This window comes from Oncorhynchus clarkii, chromosome 3 (genome assembly GCF_045791955.1).
Source record: "Oncorhynchus clarkii lewisi isolate Uvic-CL-2024 chromosome 3, UVic_Ocla_1.0, whole genome shotgun sequence".
NCBI lineage: Eukaryota > Metazoa > Chordata > Actinopteri > Salmoniformes > Salmonidae > Oncorhynchus > Oncorhynchus clarkii.
This window is the reverse complement of record NC_092149.1, coordinates 75,607,190-75,630,524: the sequence shown is the minus strand read 5'-3', so window position 1 is coordinate 75,630,524 and position 23,335 is coordinate 75,607,190. Positions and strand designations below refer to the sequence as shown.

Genomic DNA, 23,335 nt, shown 5'->3' with positions numbered 1-23,335 from the left:
CGCGGGAGAGAGAGACAGAGGAGACAGAGCGCGGGAGAGAGAGAGAGAGGAGATAGAGCGCGAGAGAGAGAGAGGAGAGAGGAGAGAGAGGGAGGAGACAAAGAGAGTGCGATGAGACAGAGGTGCGGGGAGACAGAGGGAGAGAGACAGAGGGAACGAGAGGAGCCAGAGCAAGAGAGACAGAGGGAGAGAGAGAGAGCGAGAGGAGCCTGAGCGAGAGAGAGAGGAGACAGAGCGCAAGAGAGAGAGAGGAGACAGAGCGCGAGGAGACAGAGCGCGAGGAGACAGAGCGCGCGAGAGAGAGAGGGGGGAGACAGAGCGCGGGAGAGAGAGAGAGAGCAGACAGAGCGCGAGAGAGAGAGGAGACAGAGAGAGAGAGGAGTCAGAGCGCGAGAGAGAGAGAGGAGTCAGAGCGCGAGAGAGAGAGAGAGGAGAGAGAGGAGAGAGAGGGAGGAGACAAAGAGAGTGTGAGGAGACAGAGGGAGAGAGACAGAGGGAACGAGAGGAGCCAGAGCGAGAGAGAGAGAGAGCGAGAGAGAGAGAGCGAGAGGAGGCCGAGCGAGAGAGAGAGAGCGAGAGAGAGAGAGCGAGAGAGAGAGAGCGAGAGGAGGGCGAGCGAGCGAGCGAGAGAGAGGAGGCCGAGCGAGCGAGAGAGAGGAGGCCGGGCGAGCGAGCGAGAGAGGGGAGGCCGAGCGAGCGAGAGAGGGGAGGCCGAGCGAGCGAGAGAGGGGAGGCCGAGCGAGCGAGCGAGAGAGGGGAGGCCGAGCGAGCGAGCGAGAGAGGGGAGGCCGAGCGAGCGAGAGAGGGGAGGCCGAGCGAGCGAGAGAGGGGAGGCCGAGCGAGCGAGAGAGGGGAGGCCGAGCGAGCGAGAGAGGGGAGGCCGAGCGAGCGAGAGAGGGGAGGCCGAGCGAGCGAGCGAGAGAGGGGAGGCCGAGCGAGCGAGCGAGAGAGGGGAGGCCGAGCGAGCGAGAGAGGGGAGGCCGAGCGAGCGAGCGAGAGAGGGGAGGCTGAGCGAGCGAGCGAGAGAGGCCGAGAGAGAGAGCGAGGGGAGGCCGAGAGAGCGAGGGGAGGCCGAGAGAGAAAGCGAGGAGACAGAGCGCGAGAGACAGAGAGAGAGGAGACAGAGCGCGAGAGGAGACAGAGCGCGCGAGAGAGAGAGAGAGGAGACAGAGCGCGAGAGAGAGAGAGAGGAGACAGAGGTAGAGAGAGTTTGTCTCACCTCGTATCCGAGCCGTGCTGCTCTCTGTAACAACGTCTCTCCAGCATTTTTGTTGACGATTAGTCTCCGTGCCTCTGGGGGGATGGGCCGCACCACAGGTGGCTCAGCAGGGGGTGCCCTCCTCACCCCTGCTTTCTCCGGTGGGACAGTCCCACTGCCATTCACCTGGGGGGGTAGGGAGAGGGGCCCCGTTGCAGGGGAACAGGGCTTGACCGGAGAGCTGACGTAATGTAGGGGAGAAGAGGGCCTTTTCCTTCGAGCACACTGCTCACTGACCTGACAGGGGGAGGAGGGGTTAGAGAGAACTCACACATACCAATTAAGAAATAGCTACTCACATACAAACAACTGCTCACTCACAGACAAAGCTGTACCCTCCCACAACGTGTGTCTACCCCCAGTGGAATTGGAGACGGAGCAGCTGTCACTATCCGGGCGAGGTGAGAGCAGAAAACAACCTCTTTTTCCTTTGCAAATCAGACGCTTCAGATGCTTTGCTGCGGCTGCCACATTCCTGTGTGTGTGTGTGTGTGTGTGTGTGTTCACCGCCAAGTCTACTGCTGAAATGCTCCAGGGTTTTCTCGTTATGTAAAGAACGCTCGTACACAGTGTTGGCATTGTTTTACACACACACACACACACACACCCACTGAGTTTTGCAGGGCAGGAAAGGGTCAGAGAAGCAGCAGCCCTCTTAAACATTGTAAAGGTATTTCATCTCTCGCTCGGTCTTATTCCCTCTCCCTCCGTACTACTTTTCCCTTTCACTTCCTCCCTCCTCTTGCCACCGCAATCCATTTGGTCACCCTACCAGCCTGTTAAATCTGGAATCTGTGAACGCTGACACTGCCACTCTCACCTTGTCCACCAGAGCTGCTCCCAGATCAGTGTTGCCGTGCTGGTTGCTGGCGCCATTCAGCAGGTCTCTCCTCCGCTCCATCTCTCTCTCCCTCTGGCTGGTGTGTTTGGTCTTGCACGGCCGCTTGCCTTTGGGTTTGTCCATGTCACCATGACGACGTGGCTTGAGAGAGGCGGTGTCACCGGTGGGGGGCTCGGGGGCAGAGGGGAGGGGGAACTGACCCACAGTCTTCACCGCCACCCCTCCTCTCCTGGGCTCCTTGGATCCCCGGTCACAGCCTGGTCCCATCAAGGGCCCCTGGGGGGCCGATCTGTCCCTCTGCTGGGTCAAAGGGAGTAATCCAACTGAGGAGACAGAGACCCTGACGGTTAAGGGTGAGGAGACAGAGGCCCTGACGGTTAGGGGTGAGGAGACAGAGACCCTGACGATTAGGGGTGAGGAGACAGAGACCCTGACGGTTAGGGGTGAGGAGACAGAGACCCTGACGGTTAGGGGTGAGGAGACAGAGACCCTGACGGTTAGGGGTGAGGAGACAGAGACCCTGACGGTTAGGGGTGAGGAGACAGAGACCCTGACGGTTAGGGGAGAGGAGGTAAAGATTTACTAGCTCTCTTTGTGTGCTGATTTATTAATGAGGATGAACATCTGTCTGGGAGACACACACATTTTGCAACAGACTAGATGTTTTCCACAGCGTAATGAATACACCCCAGGTAATTCCCTTTCTTACTCTTCGTCTCTAATCTCTCTATGATGTGAGCACATGGAAAGCCCTACTTTAACAGTCCTTCGTTCTGTTTCTCTTGCTCTCTCTATTTGACTGGCCTCGAGGGGAAACAGTCATTCATCAAGTGAGTCACATACACCTGCCCCCATATTTTGAATAAGCATGCGCACATGCTCTCCCACAAACACTCCCTCTCCTCAAGCTAGGCATCCAGACCCCAGAAGCATATGAATCTAACCCCTGAGAGAGAACCACAGCTTCTCTAACACCCCAATGAGATGTCCACAGGCCCCCTGGACCCAGAAGGAAGTGTCCGACATCCCTCATGTCCCTGAAACCCTGGTAGGATGACCACACTGCTAACATAGAGAGGAAGTGACATCACAAAGCACATCGATATTGAAGGCTAAACCATAAAGAGCATAGATTCCTCTCTGGTGGTGGTGTTGAAACCACAGATGGGTGGTTGGGGAGATGTTGAGGGTATAGAAAAAGAACACGGGACATCTTAGCACCAAGCACAAGACTGCTCTATAGTGAACACAGCAGCAGTGAAAGCCCACCATCACTGACGACAAAGCAACAGAAAAATCACTGCAACCTTCATTGTGCCTACCGCGTTTAGCATCTCCGTTAGCCAGCATCTCTCTGGCCCAGCTCTTCGTGATCTCTGGTTTCTGTGGCAGAGGTTTCACTTCCGGGTCGACCTTGAACTTCCTGTCCCGCGGGGGCGGGGCTTGGGCTGGGGGGAGTGTCCGGGACAGGGAGGAAGGGCTGTGATGTGATGACCATGCCCTCTCCTCTTTGACCTCTAGTCTCTCAGGGGAGGAGGCAGAGGGCTTGCGGAGGCAGAGCCCCTTCAGCTCAATACACACCTTAAGCTTCCTGACCTCTTCATCATCATCACTAGGAGGAGCTGTAGGCAGCACACAGACATCTGAAGACCCAGGAAATGGAGGTTAGTGAAGAACGAAAAAAGGACACAAACACACATACAGACACAGAAATGCAACAAACACACACATACAGACACACACATACAGACACAGAAATGCAACAAACACACACATAAACACACACATGCAGACACAGAAATGCAGACACAGAAATGCAACAAAGACACAAACACACACAGTGCCCACTTTTTGTCAAGCTGATGAGCTTAAAGCCTCACGTTAAGCATAGTATTATGATGCTGTGTGTATATAAAGTGAGAGAGCGAGAAGTGTCTGATGAGTGTCTGATGAGCTTAAAGCCTCACGTTAAGCATAGTATTATGATGCTGTGTGTATATAAAGTGAGAGAGCGAGAAGTGTCTGATGAGTGTCTGATGAGCTTAAAGCCTCACGTTAAGCATAGTATTATGATGCTGTGTGTATATAAAGTGAGAGAGCGAGAAGTCGGAGAAGAGATAAAATAGTGTTTTCCCAAAATGCACAGGGAGGACAATCCCTCTCGCCTGCCAGCATTGGGAGATCGAGTGCAATGCCACATGCCAAAAGAAAAGGGGAACGGGAACAGAAAGCCAAACAGCCCGAGGGAAGAAAGGAGATGAAAAGAACAGCTCTGAAGAGGGAGGGTAAGCACAGCAGAGGAACAGCACGGCTGAAGAGAATGGCTGTCCTGCTCTCTCGCTCTCCACTCAGACAGGATTAAACACCTCTCTCCCTCCCTCACACAGTGAGAGGGTTGGAACTGACAGTGATGAAAGAGAGAGGGAACAGAGAAGAGAGATGAGACATCTATGGTAATGAGGGGAAGAGGGGCAATAGGATGGACAGACAGAAAGAGGGATGGAAGCGAGACAGCTGTGAGAGAGGGGGCGATGAGATGGACACAGAGAGAGAGAGAGAGAGGGGGCGATAGGATGGACACAGAGAGAGAGAGAGAGAGGGGGCGATAGGATGGACACAGAGAGAGAGAGAGAGAGGGGGCGATAGGATGGACACAGAGAGAGAGAGAGAGAGGGGGCGATAGGATGGACACAGAGAGAGAGAGAGAGAGGGGGCGATAGGATGGACACAGAGAGAGAGAGAGAGAGGGGGCGATAGGATGGACACAGAGAGAGAGAGAGAGAGGGGGCGATAGGATGGACACAGAGAGAGAGAGAGAGAGGGGGCGATAGGATGGACACAGAGAGAGAGAGAGAGAGGGGGCGATAGGATGGACACAGAGAGAGAGAGAGAGAGGGGGCGATAGGATGGACACAGAGAGAGAGAGAGAGAGGGGGCGATAGGATGGACACAGAGAGAGAGAGAGAGAGGGGGCGATAGGATGGACACAGAGAGAGAGAGAGAGAGGGGGCGATAGGATGGACACAGAGAGAGAGAGAGAGAGGGGGCGATAGGATGGACACAGAGAGAGAGAGAGAGAGGGGGCGATAGGATGGACACAGAGAGAGAGAGAGAGAGAGGGGGCGATAGGATGGACACAGAGAGAGAGAGAGAGAGGGGGCGATAGGATGGACACAGAGAGAGAGAGAGAGAGGGGGCGATAGGATGGACACAGAGAGAGAGAGAGAGGGGGCGATAGGATGGACACAGAGAGAGAGAGAGAGGGGGCGATAGGATGGACACAGAGAGAGAGAGAGAGGGGGCGATAGGATGGACACAGAGAGAGAGAGAGAGGGGGCGATAGGATGGACACAGAGAGAGAGAGAGAGGGGGCGATAGGATGGACACAGAGAGAGAGAGAGAGGGGGCGATAGGATGGACACAGAGAGAGAGAGAGAGGGGGCGATAGGATGGACACAGAGAGAGAGAGAGAGGGGGCGATAGGATGGACACAGAGAGAGAGAGAGAGGGGGCGATAGGATGGACACAGAGAGAGAGAGAGAGGGGGCGATAGGATGGACACAGAGAGAGAGAGAGAGGGGGCGATAGGATGGACACAGAGAGAGAGAGAGAGGGGGCGATAGGATGGACACAGAGAGAGAGAGAGAGGGGGCGATAGGATGGACACAGAGAGAGAGAGAGAGGGGGCGATAGGATGGACACAGAGAGAGAGAGAGAGGGGGCGATAGGATGGACACAGAGAGAGAGAGAGAGGGGGCGATAGGATGGACACAGAGAGAGAGAGAGAGGGGGCGATAGGATGGACACAGAGAGAGAGAGAGAGGGGGCGATAGGATGGACACAGAGAGAGAGAGAGAGGGGGCGATAGGATGGACACAGAGAGAGAGAGAGAGGGGGCGATAGGATGGACACAGAGAGAGAGAGAGAGGGGGCGATAGGATGGACACAGAGAGAGAGAGAGAGGGGGCGATAGGATGGACACAGAGAGAGAGAGAGAGGGGGCGATAGGATGGACACAGAGAGAGAGAGAGAGGGGGCGATAGGATGGACACAGAGAGAGAGAGAGGGGGCGATAGGATGGACACAGAGAGAGAGAGGGGGCGATAGGATGGACACAGAGAGAGAGAGGGGGCGATAGGATGGACACAGAGAGAGAGAGGGGGCGATAGGATGGACACAGAGAGAGAGAGGGGGCGATAGGATGGACAGAGAGAGAGAGGGGGCGATAGGATGGACAGAGAGAGAGAGGGGGCGATAGGATGGACAGAGAGAGAGAGGGGGCGATAGGATGGACAGAGAGAGAGAGGGGGCGATAGGATGGACAGAGAGAGAGAGGGGGCGATAGGATGGACAGAGAGAGAGAGGGGGCGATAGGATGGACAGAGAGAGAGAGGGGGCGATAGGATGGACAGAGAGAGAGAGGGGGCGATAGGATGGACAGAGAGAGAGAGGGGGCGATAGGATGGACAGAGAGAGAGAGGGGGCGATAGGATGGACAGAGAGAGAGAGGGGGCGATAGGATGGACAGAGAGAGAGAGGGGGCGATAGGATGGACAGAGAGAGAGAGGGGGCGATAGGATGGACAGAGAGAGAGAGGGGGCGATAGGATGGACAGAGAGAGAGAGGGGGCGATAGGATGGACAGAGAGAGAGAGGGGGCGATAGGATGGACAGAGAGAGAGAGGGGGCGATAGGATGGACAGAGAGAGAGAGGGGGCGATAGGATGGACAGAGAGAGAGAGGGGGCGATAGGATGGACAGAGAGAGAGAGGGGGCGATAGGATGGACAGAGAGAGAGAGGGGGCGATAGGATGGACAGAGAGAGAGAGGGGGCGATAGGATGAGAGGGGGCGATAGATGGAGAGAGAGGGGGCGATAGGATGAGAGGGGGCGATAGGATGGACAGAGAGAGAGGGGGCGATAGGATGGACAGAGAGAGAGAGGGGGCGATAGGATGGACAGAGAGAGAGAGGGGGCGATAGGATGGACGATAGGAGAGAGAGAGGGGGCGATAGGATGGACAGAGAGAGAGAGGGGGCGATAGGATGGACAGAGAGAGAGAGGGGGCGATAGGATGGACAGAGAGAGAGGGGGCGATAGGATGGACAGAGAGAGAGAGGGGGCGATAGGATGGACAGAGAGAGAGAGGGGGCGATAGGATGGACAGAGAGAGAGAGGGGGCGATAGGATGGACAGAGAGAGAGGGGGCGATAGGATGGACGATAGGAGAGAGAGAGAGGGGGCGATAGGATGGACAGAGAGAGAGAGGGGGCGATAGGATGGACAGAGAGAGAGGGGGCGATAGGATGGACAGAGGAGAGGGGGCGATAGGATGGAGAGAGAGAGGGGGCGATAGGATGGACAGAGAGAGAGGGGGCGATAGGATGGACAGAGAGAGAGGGGGCGATAGGATGGACAGAGAGAGAGGGGGCGATAGGATGGACAGAGAGAGAGGGGGCGATAGGATGGACAGAGAGAGAGGGGGCGATAGGATGGACAGAGAGAGAGGGGGCGATAGGATGGACAGAGAGAGAGGGGGCGATAGGATGGACAGAGAGAGAGGGGGCGATAGGATGGACAGAGAGAGAGGGGGCGATAGGATGGACAGAGAGAGAGGGGGCGATAGGATGGACAGAGAGAGAGGGGGCGATAGGATGGACAGAGAGAGAGGGGGCGATAGGATGGACAGAGAGAGAGGGGGCGATAGGATGGACAGAGAGAGAGGGGGCGATAGGATGGACAGAGAGAGAGGGGGCGATAGGATGGACAGAGAGAGAGGGGGCGATAGGATGGACAGAGAGAGAGGGGGCGATAGGATGGATGGACAGAGAGAGAGGGGGCGATAGGATGGACAGAGAGAGAGGGGGCGATAGGATGGACAGAGAGAGAGGGGGCGATAGGATGGACAGAGAGAGAGGGGGCGATAGGATGGACAGAGAGAGAGAGGGGGCGATAGGATGGACAGAGAGAGAGGGGGCGATAGGATGGACAGAGAGAGAGAGGGGGCGATAGGATGGACAGAGAGAGAGAGGGGGCGATAGGATGGACAGAGAGAGAGAGGGGGCGATAGGATGGAGGGGGCGATAGGATGGACAGAGAGAGAGAGGGGGCGATAGGATGGACAGAGAGAGAGGGGGCGATAGGATGGACAGAGAGAGAGAGGGGGCGATAGGATGGACAGAGAGAGAGAGGGGGCGATAGGATGGACAGAGAGAGAGAGGGGGCGATAGGATGGACAGAGAGAGAGAGGGGGCGATAGGATGGACAGAGAGAGAGAGGGGGCGATAGGATGGACAGAGAGAGAGAGGGGGCGATAGGATGGACAGAGAGAGAGAGGGGGCGATAGGATGGACAGAGAGAGAGGGGGCGATAGGATGGACAGAGAGAGAGAGGGGGCGATAGGAGAGGGGGCGATAGGATGGACAGAGAGAGAGAGGGGGCGATAGGATGGACAGAGAGAGAGGGGGCGATAGGATGGACAGAGAGAGAGAGGGGGCGATAGGATGGACAGAGAGAGAGAGGGGGCGATAGGATGGACAGAGAGAGAGAGGGGGCGATAGGATGGACAGAGAGAGAGAGGGGGCGATAGGATGGACAGAGAGAGAGAGGGGGCGATAGGATGGACAGAGAGAGAGAGGGGGCGATAGGATGGACAGAGAGAGAGAGGGGGCGATAGGATGGACAGAGAGAGAGAGGGGGCGATAGGATGGACAGAGAGAGAGAGGGGGCGATAGGATGGACAGAGAGAGAGAGGGGGCGATAGGATGGACAGAGAGAGAGAGGGGGCGATAGGATGGACAGAGAGAGAGAGGGGGCGATAGGATGGACAGAGAGAGAGAGGGGGCGATAGGATGGACAGAGAGAGAGAGGGGGCGATAGGATGGACAGAGAGAGAGAGGGGGCGATAGGATGGACAGAGAGAGAGAGGGGGCGATAGGATGGACAGAGAGAGAGAGGGGGCGATAGGATGGACAGAGAGAGAGAGGGGGCGATAGGATGGACAGAGAGAGAGAGGGGGCGATAGGATGGACAGAGAGAGAGAGGGGGCGATAGGATGGACAGAGAGAGAGAGGGGGCGATAGGATGGACAGAGAGAGAGAGGGGGCGATAGGATGGACAGAGAGAGAGAGGGGGCGATAGGATGGACAGAGAGAGAGAGGGGGCGATAGGATGGACAGAGAGAGAGAGGGGGCGATAGGATGGACAGAGAGAGAGAGGGGGCGATAGGATGGACAGAGAGAGAGAGGGGGCGATAGGATGGACAGAGAGAGAGAGGGGGCGATAGGATGGACGATAGGATGGAGAGAGAGAGGGGGCGATAGGATGGACAGAGAGAGAGGGGGCGATAGGATGGACAGAGAGAGAGGGGGCGATAGGATGGACAGAGAGAGAGGGGGCGATAGGATGGACAGAGAGAGAGGGGGCGATAGGATGGACAGAGAGAGAGGGGGCGATAGGATGGACAGAGAGAGAGGGGGCGATAGGATGGACAGAGAGAGAGGGGGCGATAGGATGGACAGAGAGAGAGGGGGCGATAGGATGGACAGAGAGAGAGGGGGCGATAGGATGGACAGAGAGAGAGGGGGCGATAGGATGGACAGAGAGAGAGGGGGCGATAGGATGGACAGAGAGAGAGGGGGCGATAGGATGGACAGAGAGAGAGGGGGCGATAGGATGGACAGAGAGAGAGGGGGCGATAGGATGGACAGAGAGAGAGGGGGCGATAGGATGGACAGAGAGAGAGGGGGCGATAGGATGGACAGAGAGAGAGGGGGCGATAGGATGGACAGAGAGAGAGGGGGCGATAGGATGGACAGAGAGAGAGGGGGCGATAGGATGGACAGAGAGAGAGGGGGCGATAGGATGGACAGAGAGAGAGGGGGCGATAGGATGGACAGAGAGGAGGGGGCGATAGGATGGACAGAGAGAGAGGGGGCGATAGGATGGACAGAGAGAGAGGGGGCGATAGGATGGACAGAGAGAGAGGGGGCGATAGGATGGACAGAGAGAGAGGGGGCGATAGGATGGACAGAGAGAGAGGGGGCGATAGGATGGACAGAGAGAGAGGGGGCGATAGGATGGACAGAGAGAGAGGGGGCGATAGGATGGACAGAGAGAGAGGGGGCGATAGGATGGACAGAGAGAGAGGGGGCGATAGGATGGACAGAGAGAGAGGGGGCGATAGGATGGACAGAGAGAGAGGGGGCGATAGGATGGACAGAGAGAGAGGGGGCGATAGGATGGACAGAGAGAGAGGGGGCGATAGGATGGACAGAGAGAGAGGGGGCGATAGGATGGACAGAGAGAGAGGGGGCGATAGGATGGACAGAGAGAGAGAGGGGGCGATAGGATGGACAGAGAGAGAGAGGGGGCGATAGGATGGACAGAGAGAGAGAGGGGGCGATAGGATGGACATGGAGAGAGAGAGGGGGCGATAGGATGGACAGAGAGAGAGAGGGGGCGATAGGATGGACAGAGAGAGAGAGGGGGCGATAGGATGGACAGAGAGAGAGAGGGGGCGATAGGATGGACAGAGAGAGAGAGGGGGCGATAGGATGGACAGAGAGAGAGAGGGGGCGATAGGATGGACAGAGAGAGAGAGGGGGCGATAGGATGGACAGAGAGAGAGAGGGGGCGATAGGATGGACGATAGGATGGAGAGAGAGAGGGGGCGATAGGATGGACAGAGAGAGAGAGGGGGCGATAGGATGGACAGAGAGAGAGAGGGGGCGATAGGATGGACAGAGAGAGAGAGGGGGCGATAGGATGGACAGAGAGAGAGAGGGGGCGATAGGATGGACAGAGAGAGAGAGGGGGCGATAGGATGGACAGAGAGAGAGAGGGGGCGATAGGATGGACAGAGAGAGAGAGGGGGCGATAGGATGGACAGAGAGAGAGAGGGGGCGATAGGATGGACAGAGAGAGAGAGGGGGCGATAGGATGGACAGAGAGAGAGAGGGGGCGATAGGATGGACAGAGAGAGAGAGGGGGCGATAGGATGGACAGAGAGAGAGAGGGGGCGATAGGATGGACAGAGAGAGAGGGGGAGATAGGATGGACAGAGAGAAAAAGAGGGATGGGAGCGAGACAGCTGTGAGAGAAAGGTGAGATGGACAGAAGTCTAAGATGATTTTATAACAGGTAGATAAAAGAAAATGACATCTCCCACACTCACCTGAAGTAATCTTTGCCTTCTCCTCTACCCTCTTCTCTCCTGCCTCCTCCTCATCTTTCTCCTGTAGGATGTGTGTGCATTTGCTAGTGGGTACCGTATTCTGCCCTCCCTTCTCCTTGGGGTGCCCGTCTGCCATTGCCAGGATGGAAGGTGACCGTCGCCCACCCTCTCCCACTCTGGCACCATCTCTAGCACCCTCCCAGGCCTCCTGCCCTTGGGAAAGGCTCTCCCTTTGGCCCCCACACCTCTGGAGGACTGGGACTCTGTTGCTCCCATAAACCTTTCTTCCACCTAGACCAGGGAGGAAGACAGAGAGAGGAGAGGTAGAAAGGGGAGGAGAAAGAAGCAACGGAGGGAGGGGGGTGATGGGAGAGAGAGGTGGGTGATGGGAGAGAGAGGGAGGTGATGGGAGAGAGAGGGGGGTGATGGGAGAGAGAGGGGAGTGATGGGAGAGAGGGGGGGGGGGTGATGGGAGAGAGAGGGGGGTGATGGGAGAGAGAGAAGGGTTGTTAGACATCCAAAGACATGCTGTAAAACTTTGATGGGGTATAGAGTTTTGAATCAGATGTCAGTGGGTGGGGTATAGAGTTTTGAATCAGATGTCAGTGGGTGGGGTATAGAGTTTTGAATCAGATGTCAGTGGGTGGGGTAAAGAGTTTTGAATCAGATGTAAGTGGGTGGGGTAAAGAGTTCATACTGACTCTCCTATGAGAAACAGGTAGAGAGAGAGCACAAGAGAAAGTGAAGAAAAGGGTTGTTTTAGGACGAACCCCCCCCCCCCCCCCCCCCCCCCCCCCCCTGACATGACCCTGCCGCACAGAGCATGACTCTTTCCTTCTAAGCCTCCTTCTCTCTCACTCACTCTCATAATTAGTCTCCCACATCAGTTCAGGCCTCGCTCCACTACACAGCTGGGCTCTCTGCCAGCACAAGTAGCCCCCCTCCCCCACTCACTCTTTCTCTCTCTCCCCCAATCCTTTTCTGACACTATTCCTCTCTCTCATCCACTTACTAACTTTACTCCTCCATCTCTGTAATGCTCTCTCTCCCTCCCCCACCCACTGGATCTCTGCCTCTTCCTCCCCTCCCTCTATCCTCTTTCTACACAGATAAGCAGAAAACGCTCATTGAAAATAAGATTCTCCCCTCGTCTCGCTCTCTCGCACTGTGTGTATGTATTATGACCAAACCCTGTCTATCTCTGTGTGTGTGTGTGTGTGTGTGTGTGTGTGTGTGTGTGTGTGTGTGTGTGTGTGTGTGTGTGTGTGTGTGTGTGTGTGTGTGTGTGTATTGGGTTACTCACCCTCCCTCTCTCCCTGCCTGGCGGTGTGTTGGCAGTGTTCCCACTCTCTCGCTCTCCGCTGGCCGTCTGCCAACTCCCGTCCAGCTGCCGACTCAGACACACACACACCCCCGCACTCCTTCTCCTTCAGCTCCAGCTCTGAGAATCGCATCATCGCCCGCTAAACACACACACAGACAGACAGGACACCCACAGAGACACATACACAGAGAAAGCAGCCATGAAACCCACTAACCTTCTAGCCCTCGCCGCACACACCTCTCTCTAAACCTCAATCTGGGCTGAACGGTTACAGAAGCAGACATCGCATCAGGAAATCACAGTGTCATTAAAAGGAGGCCAAAACAGGACAAAGAGACAGATAAACGAACAAGCATGGCACATCCAGACACGGTTAGGTTAGACTAGTGCAGTCAGCCACAGTGAGTTCTAGTTCCTGCCATCTCCCTTCCTGAAACATGAACACAGCTAGCAAAACACATACAGCTAGCCCCGGGGCTCACATAGAGAGAAGGGGGGGGGGGGAACTGAGAAAAGGGAAGAAGCAATGCAGAGCAAGTGAAAAAAGACAGATAGAAAGTGAGTAGAGGGCAGAGAAAAGGAGAGGTAGCAAAAAGAGGGGGCAGAGAAAAGGAGAGGTAGCAGAAAGAGGGGGCAGAGAAAAGGAGAGGTAGCAGAAAGAGGGGGCAGAGAAAAGGAGAGGTAGCAGAAAGAGGGGGCAGAGAAAAGGAGAGGTAGCAGAAAGAGGGGGCAGAGAAAAGGAGAGGTAGCAGAAAGAGGGGGCAGAGAAAAGGAGAGGTAGCAGAAAGAGGGGGCAGAGAAAAGGAGAGGTAGCAGAAAGAGGGGGCAGAGAAAAAGAGAGGTAGCAGAAAGAGGGGGCAGAGAAAAGGAGAGGTAGCAGAAAGAGATGGCAGAGGGAAGGAGAGAAAGCCTGTCTGAGGGGTAGAGTGAGATAAAGAAATGTAAAGAACTGACCTCCCAGATAGCTGCAGGGCGACTTATATTATCCCCCTCTCGTGATATGACTTCCATCTATGCAATTAGAATGGGGGAGGGGGCTCAATATATCTGTCCATTGCATATTCTGTCCTTTTCATACTCTGTCCATTTCATATTCTGTCCATCATTTTAGTCAGTATGTCTGTCTATCATTGCATGTAGGTATTGTATGTTAACACGTCTTTAGTCTGTTCCTCAGTGTCTGTGGCCCTGCTGCTTCTTCCCCTTTAATCAAGGATTGACCAATCAGTAACATTAGTCAATCAATCAACCAACCTATTAACTATCAGGAGAAAGGAACCCCAGCAGTAGTGCAGACCTGAGTCTCCCTGTTACTTACACACACACACACACATACACACACACACACACACACACACACACCTGCTTTCCTGAACTGGAAAAACATGTATTTTTCAAAGTGAAAGGTAACACCCAATGTACTTCCTTTTTTTGGGAAGGGGGATTGTGGGTATATGATTTATAATAATGGAGTTAGACAGAGGCTCTTATTAAGATGATAATAAACATCCAGAAATCTAGCATTTGATAGCTTTATATCAGCAAGCATGACAATTTACGACAAATCAACATGGTTTAGAGGAGCCCTGGCAACATATGGACAGGTGGAACCAACCGGTTAACACACACGTGCCTTTGTCCCATTCATTGATAAATCATAAGAGGTGTGTGTGTGTCTATGCCAGAAATCACACACACATGTTTTTTTAAAACTAATCTAACCAGAATGTTGGTCTATGACAAGCAGAAAAGTAGATTCAGTGCATGCAGTCTGATCACGCACCGCAGTTCAGTTGTGCAGGACTGAATCTGTGTTTGTTTACAGTGTGTGTGTGTGTGTGTGTGTGTGTGTGTGTGTGTGTGTGTGTGTGTGTGTGTGTGTCAGGGTTTCCGTTAGGAAAATGTGGCGCCGGACATTTGACCGGCAACATTTTAATTTACTGGACATTTGAGAAATGTACCGGACCCATATGCATTAGGTGTATAACCTGATTAGGGCGTCCACCCAAAGTGCTCAGAATGACAGCACATTTACAATATGGTCATTCATATTAACAGCACATTTACAATATGGTCATTCATATTAACAGAACATGCCAGTTCAGGATGCAGCGATGTGCGGTCCTTCTTACCGAATGTGCACTTTGAACATGTTAGAATAACAGCCAACAAGGCAAGTAGCAAACAACAAAATCATTAACTTATGTCAATCTACTTTAGTAGAATAATTAGCCTACCTGTTCTATTGGTCAGCTTGTGGAGAAAGAAATAGCCTATTCCAGACAGACTCTGGGACAGGTGTGGGATGATAGATCCCAAATTCCTATAACCAGGAGGACTAGGCTACATAGCAAAGATCAGAGAGCAGTTTAAGCTAAACGATCAGGCGATTTCTTCACGTTATAACCAAAGCAGGGCACTCAAGGCAGTACTCGCGAATGTTTGTTCCATAATAATTTTAGCGTGAAAACACTGTTTTCAAAAGGGCAGTGCACATGCGAGAGGTTTCATGTGACAGAGATTAATAAGAGCAGTACTTTGAAGCAAGGTAAGACAAGCCTCATAATATGTATTAAAACCTTCAGGTTTCAAACAATTAAGTAGCTTATATGTTTTCAAAATGCATACTTCCTCCAGCTCATAGCAAAGTGGTGTGTGCCGCGCTGATGAAGCCTGCCTTCCGTTTGACATTTGATGCCTCGTTCAAAACAACTCAGAACTCGGAAATCTCCAACTTCCGACTTCAGTGCGTTGAAGAGGACTGGGGAAAACAAACAAGCTCCAAAAGGGGGAAATAGTTTTGAACAAGAAACCAACTCAGGAACTTGGTCCTCTTTCTTGAGCTCAGACTTTCCGACCTGAAGATCACTGAGGTCATTTTAAATGTATTTATTTAACCTTTATTTAACTAGGCAAGTCAGTTATGAACAAATTCTTATTCACATTGACGGCCTACCCCGGCCAAACCCGGAGGACGCTGGGCCAGTTGTGACACAGCCCTGTGGGACTCCCACCACGGCCGGTTGTGACACAGCCCTGTGGGACTCCCACCACGGCCGGTTGTGACACAGCCCTGTGGGACTCCCACCACGGCCGGTTGTGACACAGCCCTGTGGGACTCCCACCACGGCCGGTTGTGACACAGCCCTGTGGGACTCCCACCACGGCCGGTTGTGACACAGCCCTGTGGGACTCCCACCACGGCCGGTTGTGACACAGCCCTGTGGGACTCCCACCACGGCCGGTTGTGGGCCGCCTGATTTGACCTCGTATTTTTCAGTTGTCTTGAAAGCACCACAACATGCAGCAACGCTGTCTGACAGATGTCTCACTCTAAGGCTCTGTATCTATATGCTAAATAAGATAACGAATATACAGTACACACACACACCAAATGAATTCCACTAAATTATGCAAATTAACAGTAGACCGATAAGCATGACCAGCCAAATGTATTTACATCGACTGGTATTTACATCAATGACTAGGCTAAAACGCCGTATTTTACAATGGGATTTATTCCTCTTCTCCCAGACAATTGGCGGGCACCAATTCTATTTAATCGTCTTTTAAATTTTATCTTTGGGGGACAAAACTGTCTATTACCGGCTAACGGAAACCCTGGTGTGCGTGTCTTAATGTGTTCAGTGTGTGAGGAGCCAGGCACTAATAGCCTTGGGGGAAGGGATGTGTGACCTTGGATAAGGCCAGGGTGGGTGAAAGGGGAACCCCATCCATCACCCTCCAGCCCCTCTGGCTCACGTTGGGGTTAAGCACAGCCCTGTCACCATGTGAAGCCCCACCGCTAAGCAGCCAGCAACACATGCGTTTGGAACCTGCCTTTCTATTTCACTATTTCTCCCAAGCTAGATACACAGAGCACGCAAACAACCGAACCAATGTTGCCTAGACAACTCACAGGCCTAGGTTAACCTTTGAACTGGCCTTGTACTAACTCACTGACTGTCAACATGCTTCAAACGTCCTCTCAATCTCAGAGGCAACCACAAAGGGCTGGTATAAGCCTATAACCCTGAACTCACCCTCACCCTGCAACCCTGCAACTTCAGCTATGGGGAGCATAGACTGATTCTAAGACACATTCTATATGAAGTCATATATTGTCTGAATAATATGACAGTCTATGGGCCGCTAAAATAAGTGGCAGAATTGACCGTAGTTGTAGGTTTGATTCCTGCACAGGTTACATGGGAACGTACCATATAAACCGTACATGACCTCAGATGAATGAGTCATGTTACCATCACATCCACTAACGCTGCCCCCCACCCCAAATACGTCCAAATTTCTCTCAACTCACTTGCAGGGCGCGCTGTTCCCGGCTCAGCTTGCTAGAGTCTGCGTACAGCTCGGTCGTGACACACTTGATGCGGTCACCCACATAGCCCAAGGAGCTAGCGATCCTCTTGGTCAGGCCGGTCCTCCGTGAGCCTCTTCGCCCACCCTCTTCGTCCTCATCACCTTCTCCATGTGACTCCTCTGTGTCTCCAACGCTCTCTCTTTCACTGTCCCTCTCCTTCCCCAGGCCCATGTAGCTATGGATGGGGTGGGAGGAGTTTCGTTTGTCCATCTCTTCTCTCTCCTCTCCAGACGTGAAGTCGCAAGAAAACGTGCCATCTCTACACAAGTGGTCGCCAGACTTGCGGTCACAATCCCCAGTTGTGCGGACTCCAGGCGTGCGGTTGCCAGAGATGTGGTCGCCAGACTTGCGGTCGCCAGACGTTCGGGCACAGCGCAGGGTGCTCTGGTCCTGTTCCCCTTGGTCCCCTGGGACTGAGGAAGGGCTCTGGTCCTCAGGGCTCTCCTCGGCCCGATTAACCAGCTTTGGGGAGCCCCAAGGTGGGCTAGAGGCCACACCTGGACAGCCCGTCTCCTGGAGGAGCTTTGGTCTCACACAGAGAGTTTCTGGTTGTCTGTCTGTGTGGATAGTCATGGTGGAGCTTGGGCTGGGGTGGTGATGAAGATGCTGGGGGTGGTGGTGATGCAGTTGTTGTTTTGGCTCCCGTTCCACTTCCCTAATGTTTTCATTGCCATGGCAACACTTGTGTTGGTTGCCCCTGGCGATGGGAATGGTGACAGAGACTTGCGGCTTGTTGGTTGTCGGAGTGGACTCTCCATCTGTGTCGGAGTGGACGAGGTCAATGCAGACGATACGGTCTTTGGAGGGGGTACTGAGGCTGGAGGAGGAAGTGGGTCTGGGCTGGCTCCCTCCCTGCTCCCCGTCCTCTCTTTTGGGCTTCACGTGGGACCCCTCTCCTGTTTCCACACCACTTCGGCCCCTGTGGGACCCACCACAATCTTCTGTGAGACCCATAGGTTTGTCCTGACCATGGCCCCGGCACTTGGGCCCCTGATCTGCCCACTCTAGGGCTTTAGAGTCTGGATGTGTGTGCATCAGAGGGTGGGTCATATCCTGGGAGTTGTATGTGAGGCTGTGGTAGGGTAAGGGCTGTTTGGCTGCCAGGTGGGAGGGGTACAGGCTGCTACTGCCCAGCAGGACGGGGTGAGGGTAGGCTGGGCCCTTCCCTGGCAGAGGGAGAGAATGGAGGGCCATGCTGTCGGGTACAGAGTAGTGCAGGTATCGGTTGGCGTAGGCCATGCTGTGAGCTAGGTAAAGGTGGCTGGGCGGGTGCCCGTTGGTATTCTCTAGACAGGGACGTTTAATATAGGGAGACACCTCCTGGGACGTCTCAGCCCTCTTGGGGGCTTTAAGAGGCTTCTCTGTGGAGCCCCTATGATGGCCGGCCATGGGGGAACCTTCTGATTGGCTGGGGCTGTGATTGGGCCAATCACCATTGGGTTTGGGGGACGGGGGCATCGTGGAGGCAGGCTTGTGATTGGAAGGTATTGGGTTAGTATGTGGCTCTCCAACCCTGAGGCAGGATGGACTGTTTTGCTGGGACTGGGGCAGGACTCCCTCTATAACCTTGTGTTTGATGACTGAGGGAGAGGAGCGTTTCCCTTGGGGGTCTGGGCTGGGCCTGGGGGAGGGGGATAGGGCTGGGGGGTGGGGGTGTGTGTGGGTGGACCCAATGGTGGAGATAGGTGTAGGGGTGGGCACCACCCAGGAGGAGTGCAAAGTGCTGATCCTCTCTGGCCTGTCTGGGGCCTTGGAGAAAGTGCTGCAGACCACTGAATGGGAGGGGTGGGAGGAGGGTGACAGGGTCTCCTTCAGGAGCTCCCGGCTTGGGGGATGTCCGTACCGAGGCCCCAGAGCTTCCATCTTGATGGGGAAGCTGTTGGGAGGCAGGTCAAACTCCAGCAGCCTTCCAGAGAGATCCAGAGGCTTTGGGTCTGCTGGGTCTTTGGTAGTCTTGTTTGGTGGGGTTTTCCGCTCAGAGGATGGTTTAGAAGGGGACTGATTGGGTTTCCTTTCACACCCCCCAGCCCTGTGCTCTGGCGCCCCATCCCTGGGTCTGGGTTTGTGGGGGCTGGGCAGGGCGGGGGAGGGGTGCTCTTGAGCAATGTTGCTCACATAGAATGGGTGAGGCATCGACTGGGAAGAGGAGGAAGATGGTGGCCCTATTCGAGGGACTGGCCTCTGTAGGTCTAAGGTGCTGTCGCTGAGAGTGGGAGGCAGGGGATGAGCAGGCTGGGGGAGGCGAGTAGAGGCTCGAGGGGAGGAATCAATGGGAAGGCTATTACTACCACCGCCACTAATACTACCACTGCTGTTGTTGGCTCCTTTGTTTGAGGTGGGTCTAGTGGGCTTACTGTTCCTGCTGAGGGGTCTGTCTCGGTCTGTGTGGGGGGGCTGAAGGTGCTGGGGTGGAGGGGGAGGCTGGTGAAGCTGCTGCCCAAACGGAGAGCCCTCGTGGTGGATGCGAGACCCGACACTGAGTCCCTTCTCCTGACAGTGTACCATGGAGGTGGGGGCCACAGACACCGCTGGGATCCTCATGGGAGACCCCACCAGGGGGGAGGAGATGGGGGACGGGGGGTAGGGGGGCATGAAGTAGAGCCTCTCGGTGGCCGAGGCAGCAGCAGGGTTCATGTTCCCCCCCTGGGAGGCACAGAGGGACTGGTAGGCCAGGTGCTGGGGCAGGTAGGGGCTGGGCTGACTGAGGAACTGAGCCTTGTACATGCTGAGGGCGGCGTACTTGGATGTGTCCATGAAGGGGTAGAGGCCCGGGCTCAGCCCCCAGGGCAGACGTAGGTACCCACCTGCTCCTGCACCAGCACCCACCAGGCCCAGCTCTGAGGGCTTCTGCCCCCCAGGCCCCACACATATCCTGTCTAGGCCCTCTGGCCCCCTCTGAATGCCTGGTGGAGGGCTCTTGTACAGGCCCATGTAGCCATTACTAGACTTGCTCCTGTCCATGGAGACATCAGACTTATAGAGGAGGTCCGGGAGGCCGTCCCGGCCGTAGCTCAGGGGGAGGGTATTGGTCACTTCGCGGGGCTTCTCAGCCGACAGCGCTTGGATCCCTGGGTAGATCACGCCGCCGTGCAGGCGGAGGCCATCCCGCATAAGAGCATTGCGGTCCAGACCCATGGTGGCCAGGGGGGTTAACCTGGCATCCACCTACAGTGGAATAACACAGGGAGGTTAACCTGGCATCCACCTACAGGGGAATAACACAGGTACAAATCTGTTATATTGTTTCAAAACAGCCTTATACACATGTAATACACGTTATACACACAGGTTATGTCTTCGCTTGAGTTCGGTATGAGGATATGGTTTACATCTCTTAAAAAAGGCCCAATGCAGCCGTTTTTATCTCAATAGGAGATAGGGTAACAATGTACCTTCCTGTAATACAGTGGCGGTCGGTGATGTTTAATATGAATCCAAGTTTAGAACGTAGGTGCACAGGTCGAGCGAGGTGACGGACAGTGACACATTCAATATCACCTTACACACTCTTGCCTGCATCTCGCTGATCAAGGATGTAATCAATAGTCCAACAGTTACAAACAAGATTTTCTTTTGGACAAATTCAGGTATATTTATCCCGGTTTCAGTCTGTTGGCTTCAGTTTCAGATTATTTTTTTTCAACAGAATCAGCGAAATGAATATGCCCCTGATCACATGCAAACATAGTTCACTTCATAGCAGCAACATGATCCCTTTGATCGTTGTATAATCCTTCTCTCATCTACGTGCTCTCCTCCTCTCATCTTTTCCCTTTGCTTGTGGACTTCAGTGTACAACACATCAGCTGTCTGTGACCAGACAAGAAAAAAAAATCCAAACCTTCATACAGCATCATAACCGCTACACACACACACCCTACATCATTATCAACATATTAGCTAACAACGTCAGTAACGTCATAGTCAACATAGCTACTAGAACTATTGCATAAGTAAACACGCTACAATCATGCAGCACAGTGTACAGTCAGCAGGCAATTACACAGGCAGGCCACGGTCGCAAAACATTTCTTAATAAATCCAAACGTTTTCCATGACTTGGAAGAGTTCCAGTGTTGGATAGCCATAGCCAGCTAGCTGGCATAGCATTCCTCTCTGTTTGAGCCGGGTGTTTGCATAGGTTAAACTAGCTAGTTGCATGCGCTAGCTACACCATATACAGTTGTGCAAAACAGTATTTAGTCAGCCACCAATTGTGCAAGTTCTCCCACTTAAAAAGATTATGGAAATTACAGGCCTCTCTCATAGGTACACTTAAACTATGACAGACAAAATGAGAAGAAAAAAAATCCAGAAAATCACATTGTAGGATTTTTTATGAATTTACTTGCAAATTATGGTGGAAAATAAGTATTTGGTCAATAACAAAATGTTCTCAATACTTTGTTATATACCCATTGTTGGCAATGATAGAGGTCAAACGTTTTCTGTAAGTCTTCACAAGGTTCACACACTGTTGCTGGTATTTTGTCCCATTCCTCCATGCAGATCTCCTCTAGAGCAGTGATGTTTTGGGGCTGTTGCTGGGCAACACAGACTTTCAACTCCCTCCAAAGATTTTCTATGGGGTTGAGATCTGGAGACTGGCTAGGCTACTCCAGGACCTTGAAATGCTTCGTTGCCCGGGCGGTGTGTTTGGGATTATTGTCCTGCTGAAAGACCCAGCCACGTTTCATCTTCAATGCCCTTGCTAATGGAAGGAGGTTTTCACTCAAAATCTCACGATACATGGCCCCATTCATTCTTTCCTCTACAAGGATCTGTCTTCCTGGTCCCTTTGCAGAAAAACAGCCCCAAAGCATGATGTTTCCACCCCCATGCTTTACAGTAGGTATGGTGTTCTTTGGATGCAACTCAGCATTCTTTGTCCTCCAAACACGACGAGTTGAGTTTTTACCAAAAAGTTATATTTTGGTTTCATCTGACCATATGACATTCTCCCAATCTTCTTCTGGATCATCCAAATGCTCTCTAGCAAACTTCAGACGGTACCTGGACATGTACTGGCTTAAGCAGGGGGACACGTCTGGCACTGCAGGATTTGAGTCCTTGGCGGTGTAGTGTGTTACTGATGGTAGGCTTTGTTACTTTGGTCCCAGCTATCTGCAGGTCATTCACTCGGTCCCCCCGTGTGGTTCTGGGATTTTTGCTCACCGTTCTTGTGATCATTTTGCATGGAGCCCCAGATCGAGGGAGATTATCAGTGGTCTTGTATGTCTTCCATTTCCTAATACATTATTCAAACCAAGCTGCTTACCTATTGCAGATTCAGTCTTCCCAGTCTGGTGCAGGTCTACATTTTTGTTTCTGGTGTCCTTTGACAGCTCTTTGGTCTTGCCATAGTGTAGTTTGGAGTGTGACTGTTTGAGGTTGTGGACAGGTGTCTTTTATACTGATAACAAGTTCAAACATGTGCCATTAATACAGGTAACGAGTGGAGGACAGAGGAGCCTCTTAAAGAAGAAGTTACAGGTCTGTGAGCGCCAGAAATATTGCTATTTTGTGGTGACCAAATACTTATTTTCCACCATAATTTTCAAATAAATTCATAAAAAATCCTACAGTGTGATTTTCTGGATTTTTTTCTCATTTTGTCTGTTATAGTTGAAGTGTACCTATGATGAAAATTACAGGCCTCTCATCTTTTTAAGTGGGAGAACTTGCACAATTGGTGGCTGACTAAATACTTTTTTGCCCCACTGTATACAAAAGTATGTGGACACCCTTTCAAATTAGTGTATTTGAATATTTCTGCCACACCCATTAATGACAGGTATATAAAATCGAGCACACAGCCATGCAATCTCCATAGACAAACATTTGCAGTAGAATGGCCTTACTGAAGAACTCAGTGACTTTCAACGTGGCACAGTCATAGGATGCCTCATTTCCAACAAGTCAGTTTGTCAAATATCTGCCCTGCTAGAGCTAGTGATGTTATTGTGAAGTGGAAACGTCTATGATTAACAACGGCTCAGCCGCGAAGTGGTAGGACACACAAGTTCACAGAACAGGACCTCCGAGTGGAGAAACCTCGTAGCATATAAAAACCATCTGTTCATGGTTGCAACTCCCTACCGAGTTCCAAACTGCTTCTGGAAGCAACGTCAGCCAAATAACTTTGTCGGGAGCATCATGAAATTGGTTTCCATGGCCGAGCAGTGTCGGCTGGAGTGGTGTAAAGCTCGCCGCCATTGGGCTATGGAGCAGTGGAAACTAATTCTCTGGAGTGATGAGTCACGCTTCACCATCTGGCAGTCCAACAGAGGAATCTGGGTTTGGCGGATGCCAGGATAACACTACCTGCACGAATGCATAGTGCCAACTAGAGGTCGA

General features: G+C 53.2%; 1 protein-coding gene across 3 annotated transcripts in view; it reads right to left on the bottom strand.

The window, feature by feature from the left end:
- The window catches only part of LOC139404405 (BCL-6 corepressor-like), a 77,977-nt gene that overhangs the window by 27,817 nt on the left and 26,825 nt on the right, over positions 1 to 23,335 (bottom strand). For 2 of the 3 annotated variants that reach the window (XM_071147218.1, XM_071147220.1), the window contains exons 3-9: positions 16,919 to 20,143; positions 13,552 to 13,608; positions 12,577 to 12,736; positions 11,274 to 11,564; positions 3,422 to 3,742; positions 2,079 to 2,422; positions 1,220 to 1,495 (exon numbers count right to left, since the gene is read on the bottom strand). In XM_071147218.1, coding sequence (XP_071003319.1) covers positions 1,220 to 1,495; positions 2,079 to 2,422; positions 3,422 to 3,742; positions 11,274 to 11,564; positions 12,577 to 12,736; positions 13,552 to 13,608; positions 16,919 to 20,143 — 4,674 coding nt within the window. The remainder of the gene's footprint in view (positions 1 to 1,219; positions 1,496 to 2,078; positions 2,423 to 3,421; positions 3,743 to 11,273; positions 11,565 to 12,576; positions 12,737 to 13,551; positions 13,609 to 16,918; positions 20,144 to 23,335) is intronic. The other variant, XM_071147219.1, reaches the window with a different exon arrangement.